General features: G+C 30.9%; 1 protein-coding gene across 3 annotated transcripts; it reads left to right on the forward strand.

Moving 5' to 3' along the window:
* The first annotated feature begins 236 nt into the window (after positions 1–236).
* On the forward strand, positions 237–8,820 carry LOC105450189 (protein argonaute-2). 3 transcript variants are annotated; one of them, XM_011689928.1, is made up of 18 exons: positions 237–572; positions 1,671–1,735; positions 2,268–2,442; positions 2,725–2,826; positions 3,644–3,723; positions 3,885–4,280; positions 4,411–4,608; positions 4,884–5,004; positions 5,142–5,521; positions 5,601–5,720; positions 5,801–6,080; positions 6,287–6,439; positions 6,512–6,674; positions 6,761–6,851; positions 6,935–7,095; positions 7,332–7,596; positions 7,868–8,052; positions 8,124–8,820. In XM_011689928.1, exons 1-18 carry the CDS (start codon positions 560–562, stop codon positions 8,194–8,196), a joined length of 3,021 nt encoding a protein of 1,006 aa, XP_011688230.1. In that variant the 5' UTR covers positions 237–559; the 3' UTR covers positions 8,197–8,820. The 3 variants fall into 3 exon arrangements, with proteins under 3 accessions (XP_011688230.1, XP_011688228.1, XP_011688229.1); XM_011689926.1 differs by having other exon boundaries at positions 2,268–2,826; XM_011689927.1 differs by having other exon boundaries at positions 2,271–2,826.
* The last annotated feature ends 2,127 nt before the right edge of the window (positions 8,821–10,947 follow it).

The following is a 10,947-nucleotide window of genomic DNA, read 5'->3' on the forward strand; positions in this document are numbered from 1 at the left end:
AGCGCGTCGTCGGCGTAAAGCTGGACAAAAACACGGAGCCGCGATCCTGTCAACCTATCGGAAACCGTGTACGCCACGGTAGGCGGCTTCCGATAGGCTTGAAATTCTTATTCTTTGCTGTTCCCCATTCCCTCTACGTGCAGCGCCTACCGGGCCTACCACACACGCACGCACGCACACACACCACACACACACACACACACACACACACACACACACACACACACACACACACACACACACACACACGACACACAGCAGTTATTTCGAACCGAACAGCGGATCGGGTGTTTTACGTGGTCTGAGAAAATTAGGGGAATTCCTTTACCGTTTTAATATATGTGCATATAGAAGCTTCGAGAGTCGAGACGTTTATTCGCGGACGAACTCTTCGTTCGAGACGGGTGTTTCGAGACGGCGAGCTCGGTGACATCGCAATTGGACTGTCGGAGCATCGTTCATTCGATCTGGAATTGCGGTTATTTCGGAGCAAATCGGCAAGTGATTTTGTCGCGCAACATATTCAGGTGCTTCATCCGATACCAAACTAAAGGACAGAATGGTGAGAAAAGGTACGTGCAGATCGTTATGCGCGAGTCCCTCGGGAGTTTCGCAGTTTCCCCGGTAAATTGCATCATTCAACAATTGATCGCTTCCGTGGCGATAATTTGATCCATTGTTCGAATTATTTGCTCATACTTAGGCTGCGGTATGTGTAGAAATAAGTGGAATAAGAAATGTGATCTATATAACTCTCAAGTTACGCAGTCTAAGCTGATTAAATTTCCATATGTCAATGCTACGACGGTTACGAACGACTTCAAAGTTACGAACAAGCTCTTCTTTTTCAGCTGAGCTTTTTCGCTACGGTTCACCTTTCCTCTTTCTTTCCTCCATGTTGGAGAGGAAAAAAAAAGAGAGAAAGGGCGAACGATACATATATTCGAAAAGAATAGGCCTCGTATTGAAAGTGTTAACATATCACGCACTGTCGCTGTGCACATTGCACATTCGCGTTAGTATGTCAAAGTCTAAGATGCCATTAGATTCTTCGTAGCTGAACTTTTTGTATATTTTTACTTTAAATCATAAAATTTTTAGATCGTTAAAATAAGGGGCTGTAAAAGGGCTAAGGAGCTTACATTGGATATTTAATGCTCCAAATTGTAAGGAAGATTATTTGAATGCAATAACAACAGATGTTTTGACCTCTCTCGAGTCATTCTCATTATCGCAGTGTTTTTTAAACGTTTGTTGTTATTACATTCAAATAATCTTTGTTATAACTTGGAACATTAAACATATAGATTAGGATCCATAGTCCTTTACTTTATTAATTTAATTTATCAATTTATTGGGTCTTATATTATCACATTATTGTTATTGTTACTTTTTTATCTAATATACTATATTTATTTTACTGTAAGTGCAGAAAGTGTAACGTAATGTAGCTACAAAGATTTACATATTTGTTTAAAAGCATTAAATCTGTTTAATTAAATTAGATGAGAGCTTCAAATATGTCAGTATATGTTACAATCTTAAAACTATTTGTGTGTATTTAAGAGATATAGTTTAATAATAGATATATAATCTAATAAAAATATATGTATGTATATATATATATATATATATATATATATATATATATATTGCTGTATAAATTACAGGAAAGAAGAAGAAGCAGGCAGGAGCTGAATCTACCTCACAAGATGCTTCTACATCGGAACAACAGGTATCGACCTTGCTACTGCTGCTAACAACTTGCTACTGCTGCTATAAAAATTAGTTTGCCTGATATTTATTAAGATTGTAAATTCTTACTGATACAACTTTTGGTGAACTTTTGGATACTTTCTGTTGCTTCTACTGTGATGGATCAGGTGATGAGTGTAATAAGATTTTTTTCCTGGGATGATAATTTGATCCATTATCTAAATTATTTATTTATATTTAGACTGCAATATATAGAAATAAGTGATAAAAAATGTGTAGCTCTCAGAATATGCATTCTGAGTGCTGAATTTCCATATGCCAAAATTATGGTAACAACTTCAAAGTTATGATAAACAAACTGTTCAACTTTTTACCTGAATTTTTGCATCATTTAATTTTCACTCATCATCTGATCCGTCACAGCAGAAGCAACAAAAAGTATCTAAAAGTTTATTGCATCAAGTAATGCAAGATTCATTGCAGCAGCAAAATAAACAGACAATTCACAATCTTAACAAATATTAAAGAGACAAACTATATTGGGTTTACAGCAGAAGCAGCAACAGCAGGTATCACAAGGCCAACCGCAACAACCAGCACAGAGTACACAACAACAAGAATCACAGAGTCCACCGCCACAGCAGCAGCAACCAGCATGGCCACGACAACGAGGACCACAGAGTGTACCACCACAGCAGCAGCCACCAGCTTGGCCACGACAACAAGGACCACAGAGTGTACCACCACAGCAGCAGCCACCAGCTTGGCCACGACAACAAGTACCACAGAGTGTACCGCCACAGCAGCAGCCACCAGCTTGGCCACAACAACAAGTACCACAGAGTGTACCGCCACAGCAGCAGCCACAGCAACAGCCACCAGCTCGGCCACAACAACAAGGACCACAGAGTGTACCGCCACAGCAGCAGCAACCAGCTTGGCCACGACAACAAGTACCACAGAGTGTACCACCACAGCAGCAGCCACCAGCTTGGCCACGACAACAAGGAGCACATGGTCAACCGCAACAAGTAGTACAGGCACAACAAATACAACAGGAGCATCAAAAACCAATTTCATCTCAGCAGCAGAAGCAGCTGAAACCTTCAAGTAAAAATTATTTTCTAATAAAAAATAAGGACAATTAGTATTTAGAATATTAGAATATTTGAATATTGTTTTCGAATTTTTTAAATATAAATATCAATTAATGTAAAAAGATACATAGTTATATTTAAGAGAGAAAAAGTACTATTTTACTTATGTATTAATGCATTCATAAAGAAAAAATCAATTCTCAATTCTTTTTATCCCCAGGTATAAAAATACTTAATTGAGATTATTGAAAAACAAATACTTAACATAAATACATAAGATATTTTATATTAGAATAATATATAAAATATCTAGTGAAGTATTGATTTTTTATTTATCTTATTTTAATATCTTTCTGTATAAAATGATAAGGAAAATTGAATTGTAACAAAAAACAGTTTTATTTAAAAAAAGAGAATTTTTTTGTTGAAACAAATTTATTTGAAACAAAGGTATAATGTCTGAAAACTATCTTTCTCAAATGAAATTATTTTGTCTAATATATTTTTATATAAGTCTTTTTCAGATAGTTATTTATTTTCCTTGAAATAGGACATTAAGTTTATGTATGCATACATACATATATGTATACATATGTACCCTGATAGTACAAATGCTAGGCAAATTGGCAACAAATTCGATTCCTATTGCAAATCCATAGCCATTTGTGTCAGTATTAAGCACATGCTATGTCAGCAGGATTTGTCGACAAAGCCTGCTGACATGCTATATAAGCAAATTGGTAGCAGAAACCAGGCACTCTGACGACACATTGGCTATCTAGTATATACGCACATTAGTGTATGTGTATAAATATTTTTATTTTTTACAGTTGATATTGGTGCTGCTGGTGATCAGAAAGTACAACCGACTGGTATGCAGCCATCCACAAGTATTCAATCTCCACCTCTTGTACGATCATATAAAATTAATACTATTAATATTAGTTTTTTACATAATTATATGAGCATGTGCGCATGTTTTAATAGAATATTGGTCACAAATATTTATCACGAATAGATATTGCATTCTCAAGTTTATTCAGTCGTTTTAATTATCTTTTTCTTTTTCAGTTAACTGGGCTTACTTTGACAGATCCATTCTCCTCAGAAAGGACTGCAACAAAGGCAAAAATGTCGACGGCTCAATTGAAAGCATATCATGAGATGATACCGAGGAGACAAAATCCTGGGAGAGCTGGAACGAAAGGGGAAAAGACTGCTGTTTTTACAAACATGTTCGAAATTATATTTAAAGATAATTTTGTAACCAATGCAGTTCACTACGACGTTACTATTAAGCCTTACAGGGAAGAATCCAAAAAAGAAGTCAGAGTACCCAAACTTCCCAAAGGTTTATGTCGAATAATTTTTGAAGAATTTAGAAATAAAAATTTTAATAAAAGATATCCAGCATATGATGGGAATAAAAATGCATACAGTGGAAATAATCTTCCTTTCGGCGATGATGTAAGTAACGTACGCATTGATTGTAAAACGATTTCTCACATCTGGAATAAATTTTATAACATTATATTCGAAATTTCTAATTTCTAATTTTTATATTTTAACATTTTAATAATTTTCATCCTATATATAGATACGAGGTGTCGTCTCGGTAATTGACAATAACCAACAACGAAAATTTGAAATTATTATGAAGAAAGTAGCTAATGTTGATCTTAGCTGGATAAAAAATTTGAGACCTGGTCTTGCAGGAAATAAAGATCAAACCGCTATACAAGTCTTGGATATTATCATGCGTCATGCACCGGAATCACGAACTAGTAATATCACGGTAATTATTACTATTATTACTATTATTACTATTATTGATAACTTGTTAGTAGTAATTTTTGTATAATTATAAATAATATCGATTTTTGGAGAATAAATTGCTTTGAAATATTTATTAAAAAAAAAACAAGTGTTCAAGTGTTTTCGCAAGATCACACATTGTTTGAACATAAATTCACTTTTTATAGTATATATCTATTTGTACTTAAAATATTGCAAATTGGAGGTAATGTTTGTATAGAATAAATATAAATGGTGTAAAATATGTTTTTATAGGTTGGAAAGTCACTTTTTTGGAATATAAATGAAGAAGAGAAACTAGGCGCTGGCGTAGCTCTAGGGCGCGGCGGATTTTTATCCGGAGTACTTGGCTGGCAACCGTATCTAAATGTAGACAGTAAAGTATCCATGTTGATATTTTTCATTTTGATCATAAACGATACTCTTAAGACTTGTAACGAATTTTAAATTTTAAAACTATATCAAATATCTTTATCTATAATCTCTACATAATACTTTTTGTATTTTATATAGTTTCTCATAAAGGATTTACCGTAACTCAAAAAGTAATCGCATACATGGCTGAAGTTGCACTTAACAACGAAAGAAGAGTAAGAGAACTTACTTATGACGACGTGATGAGATATTCATTAAAGATGCAAAGCTTTTTGAGAGGTTTGAAAGTGACTTACGAAATACCTGGCTTACCGAGTTCGAAGCGAACGTATCGCATAATGGATTTATGTAAAGACAGTTGCGACTCATTCAAGTTTTCGGATAGCAGCAGTGGACGACAGTACACAATAACGACATACTTCCGGGAAGTGAAGAGATATAAAATAGGTAGACCTGATTTGCCTGTTCTTCATGTGGGCAACACTGCCGACGGAGGCAAAGTTATGCTGCCTGTCGAAGTGCGTAAGCTGTTTTATATTTACTATTCGTGTAAGTGATGGCGTAAAAGAAACTAAGAATTCCCTCGAACTTTTACAGCTGTGCACTATTGTCGGTAAACAGGCCATTAATAAAAAGCTTGATGAAACGCAAACTGCAGCAATGATCAAGAAAACAGTAGCGAAAGCGCCAGATCGTAAATATAGAATTGAAGCCGCGGTAAGACATTGTTAGATTTAACGTATTGTGTCGTTATTTATGTTATGTGTATGCGATATATTTGTGTTATGTGTTTCTAGTTCGACGAAATTAAAGTGAATAACAGTCCCGTCATGGAAAATGAATTCCATCTATCTGTGAATCCACAAATGAAAAGAGTAGATGCCAGAGTTTTAAGTGCTCCAATATTGAAATATGAAAATGAAAGAACAGCGAAAGTAATGAGAGGAGTATGGTATTTGCAAAAGTTTAATCAACCCAAACATTTGGAAGACCGTTCGTGGACTATTCTCGATTTGAGTGGAACGAAAGACGCTGAAATAAAAATGCAGGAGTTCGTGAAAGAGTTAAGGAAAACAGGTTAAGTATATGAGAAATATGATTAAAATTTTTATGTATTTTTATGTATTTTTTCAAAGATTTCTAAGTAATATATCTGTTACTTGTTGATTCGAAAAAAATATGCACAGCTTGCAACTGTGAATTTAGATATTAACGAACTGTAATTTTGAATTATACTACATAGATTGTATTCATATATTTTACGTTAAGTATCTTTTTTTTAGGATCAGAATGTGGTATGAGAATTGGAGACTCCATTCGTCCATACAAAAGATTTTACGCAAATGAACTAAACAAGATTAAAGACTTTTTCAATACACATAAGCATTTAAAGTTGATAATAGTTCTTATACCAAATCAGAGAGACGTAACATACGGTGAGTACTTTTTATTTTACTTTCTCATTTTTAATATATAAACCAATCTGATATTATTTATCATTGTCTTAGGCAACGTAAAACAAATTACCGAGATGGAGATAGGTGTTTTGACACAATGTATAAAGATTCAAACTATAAAAAATGGAAGCGACGTACCTGCTTCGACGCTGAAAAATATTCTACAAAAAATAAACTCGAAATTAAATGGCGTCAATCATATATTGCAAACCATGTGAGTGAATAATACTTGTCTTATTTTAAATATGTTTATAGTCTCGAATAATATTGGTTTTTTTTTCGTTTTTATTTTCCTCTTAGACCATTCTGTCTACAATGCGATTACATACTCGTTGGTGCCGACGTAACTCATCCGGCTCCTGATTCTAGAGATATACCCTCTATAGCGGCGGTGTGTATAATTAAACATAGCTTTTCTTTTATGTATATGTATTATGAATATATATGTATTAATAAGAAATGTCATTAATTTAGGTTGCTGCAAGTAGAAATTCAGCTTTCCAGTATAATGTTGTACTGAAACTTCAACCACCCAAAGAAGAAATGATTTTAGATCTTGAAGCAATAATCCTAGCACAACTTAACGCCTATGGCCAGGAAAACAGACGTGCACCAAAGAGAATCATTTATTACCGGTATGTATTGGCAATGATATACAATGTTATACGAAACTGTAAAAATAATTCTTTTTAAATATGCATAAAATGAAACTTATATTGTAAATATAAGTGTAGTTGCGAATGTAATTTAGTTGCGAATATTTTAGAGTAAACAAGGAAACATGTAAACAATTAAAATCGCTATTTTTTTTTTAATTTCTACCATTGTATATTTATAATTTAATACATTCCATATTTGTATCAATATTTAGAGACGGAGTTAGTGAGGGGCAGCTTCCACAAGTTATGTTCCACGAAATAAACGCCATTAGACAGGCGATTAGAAAATTCAATAAAGGTAACATTGAAATTACTTGCGTGGTTGTTCAGAAGAGACATCATGTGCGCCTCTTTCCCGTAAATCCAAAAGACACAGACGACAGAAATGGTAACGTGAGACCGGGTACAATTGTCGATACACAAATTACCCATCCAGATCACATTGACTTTTATCTCGTGTCACATGCGAGTATTCAGGTAAAGTCTCGTTGATTTGTTTTCTTTTAATACGTTTACATAATTATAATTGTTATTAAGGAACATTAAATTTAGCAGTATACAAAATTTTCACGCAATAACAATGATAGGCAATTAACAATAGTTAACTCGTGATAATTATAATAATTCAGTTTAAGTAACATATAGAGCATGTATTAATAATTAAATTTCCAAATTATAAAAAATGCATATTTCTTCAATTAAATAAAGTTACATTTGACATATTATGTTAATTATGCTATAAATGTAGGGCACAGCGCGGCATACGAAATACAGATGCATATACAATGATTCTAAATTTAACGAAGATCAGCTTGAGGAGATGACTTATTACCTTTGCCACATGTATGCCCGCTGTACAAGAGCAGTAAGCTATCCGGCGCCAACTTATTATGCTCATTTAGGAGCTTTTCGCGGAAGAACCTTGATACAATCGTAAGCAATTGACTGTACAGATCGAATATTAATTACAATCACGATCTATAAGACACTATTTCCATTTACAGAACAAACTTTCGATTGGACAAGAGAACAAATTTTGACTTAAAAATGGCGGGATCACCGATGCATTTCGTTTAAGGATAAATATAAGGATCTTTTGTTTTTTTGTTTTCTTTTTGCTAAAATAAATTTTCGATCGTATAGTTGCAGTATAATAATACGTAGAAAAATTATCAATTGTATTACCAATTGTGTTAATTAATTGATTAATTAATTGCAAAAACTATACTTAATTTACACATTAATAAATGACTTGATTATAAGCAATCAGAATTGTAACTGGTAAATCTCATTCGCATGAAGCTGTTTATTTTATCATGTGGATATAAGATACAATATATATTTTATCACTGTATAATTAGTTATGCATTATAATCACATTAATTTTTCCTTTCTTTTTTGTTCTAATGATAATTAACATCCAAACACGTATATACAAAGAAAGTATTTCTCAGCGTCGTAATAACTACATGTAACATGCATACATTCTGCACGAATTTAATTGTATAATTATTTTACAAGTATAAAATAAGCAACAAAAAGAGAAATAATTGTAGAAATTACATAAATATTATAAGATATCTGAATTATTAGTCCAATGCCTATGCTGTTGACTAATTATTAATAAAGATCAATTTATCAGTTATAAAAGAAGTACGTATAATATTTCATTTAAATATGTATAATATGGATTATATATATGAATGAATTATAATATAGATTATAATATGTACAATATTATACAAGTATATATATTATATATACAATATAACATGCATTACCTTAATATATTATATTTTTTATATTATGTATATATTATTATATTGTGTAATAGCTGTGTTTACATATCTATATATTGATAATTCTATATAAATTATCTTTTATAATATAATTTTTAAAACAAAAGTTTAATGGTACATTTCGCCACATAGTTGTACTATGTATTATAATAATATATTATTTTTTTTTAAGGATAAATGTTACTTATATAAATGTACTTTATATTGAGCGTGCAAGATAATCTTATTTCTTTTTCACAACAATGGAAATATATATTACAATATTAATGTGTAAATTAAATATAGAAAGAGTTTTTGCTATTAATCAGTAATGTAATGGATAATTTTGTTCGTCTATGTATTACGTTGCAACTACACAATAATCGAAAATTTAATCAGCAGCAAAAAAGAATATAAAACAAATTTATAACAAGTAGAATATACTATTAACTTGATCTTAAAAATTATAAAAGAAAGAAAAGATTATTTATATATAATTATTGGTATAGAGATATGTAAATATAGCACATATAATATATATAAATGTTATACAATATAATAGTATATTTAAATGATATGAACAATTATAATATGTATAATATGTTATATAATATAGTAGTAGATATATAAAATATAAATATAATACAACATATGTAATATATATATCAAAATATTTTACATGTAATATAATATATTTTATATATATATACATATATATATATACACACGTATATAGATTAGAGTATATAATCTCATAATCTATATTATATATGTAAGAAATATGTACTTTTATGACTAATGAATTGATCTTTATTAATCAATAGCATTGGCATTAAATTATAATTTGGATATTACATATTTAAGTAGCTTCTACGATCATTATGCCTCGACAATCGTTTCTCTTTTTGTTGTTTATTTTACAATCGTAAAATAACACATTTAGTGCGTGCATAAATGTATGCATTATTATATGTACAAAGATATTAAAAAGTACTTCGTTTGTGTATACGTGTTTGATTATACTAATATCTTGTGTATTAATTATCGTCAGAATAAAAAAGAAAAAGAAAAAATTGTGATTATAATGGATATATCATATCCATATGATAATGAAATATATATCCATATGTCTATATATGATAAAATAAATAGCCTCTTGCGAATGAGGTTTACAAGTTATAATTTTGATTTTTAATAATGTTAAGTTATTTATAGATACCTGCACGAAATTACTGCACATATAATATGCAATGCTATTGTATAATACTGATATTTGAATCTGATCGTAATATTACATTCTTTTTATTTGCATTTGTATGTATAAGAATTTTATGCAACACACACACATACACACAATATGGTGCGCACGTGTGTGTATATATAAAAGGGGTTTTTGTTTATAAAATTATGTAAGGCATAATGTAAAATTTATTAAAGAAAATGTATAAAAAAAACTAATAAAATTCGTTTATACGAAAGATATTTTGTAATATATGGAATAATTTGAAGGCTACAAAAGAATAAATGTGGATGTACGCGAGAATGTTTTATGTTCTATTGACAAGAATACATATAAAATCGCATAAATGTACAAGGGAAAGTGATAAGGATTTGTAGAGTCTTAATTAGAGTTCCACAAAATGATATTTAATGTATTATAACATGGGATATTGTATTTAATATCTCAACTATTTATATGTGATTTGTGAAACAATTTTTTTATACATGCATTGCTATTCTCTAAGTGATTCTCTAGTTGTAAAATATAGCTATATATATAATGATCATTTATAATAGAAATTAAAAAAATAAGTTCACATCTTGAGCTATATATGGGTAAGGATCTGTAGAGAGTATTAGAATTCCACAAAATATTGTTCAATGTATTATATTATGCATGAGATATTGTATTTAATATCTCATCTATTTATATGTGATTTGTGAAACGATTTTTTTATACTTGCATGCATTGCTATTCTCTAAGATATAGCTCTCTCTCTCTCTCTCTCTCTCTCTCTCTTTCTCTCTCTCTCTCTCTCTCTCTCTCTCT

The sequence above is a fragment of the Wasmannia auropunctata genome, unplaced genomic scaffold (assembly GCF_000956235.1).
Source record: "Wasmannia auropunctata unplaced genomic scaffold, wasmannia.A_1.0 LD336069.1, whole genome shotgun sequence".
NCBI classification, from domain to species: Eukaryota; Metazoa; Arthropoda; class Insecta; order Hymenoptera; family Formicidae; genus Wasmannia; species Wasmannia auropunctata.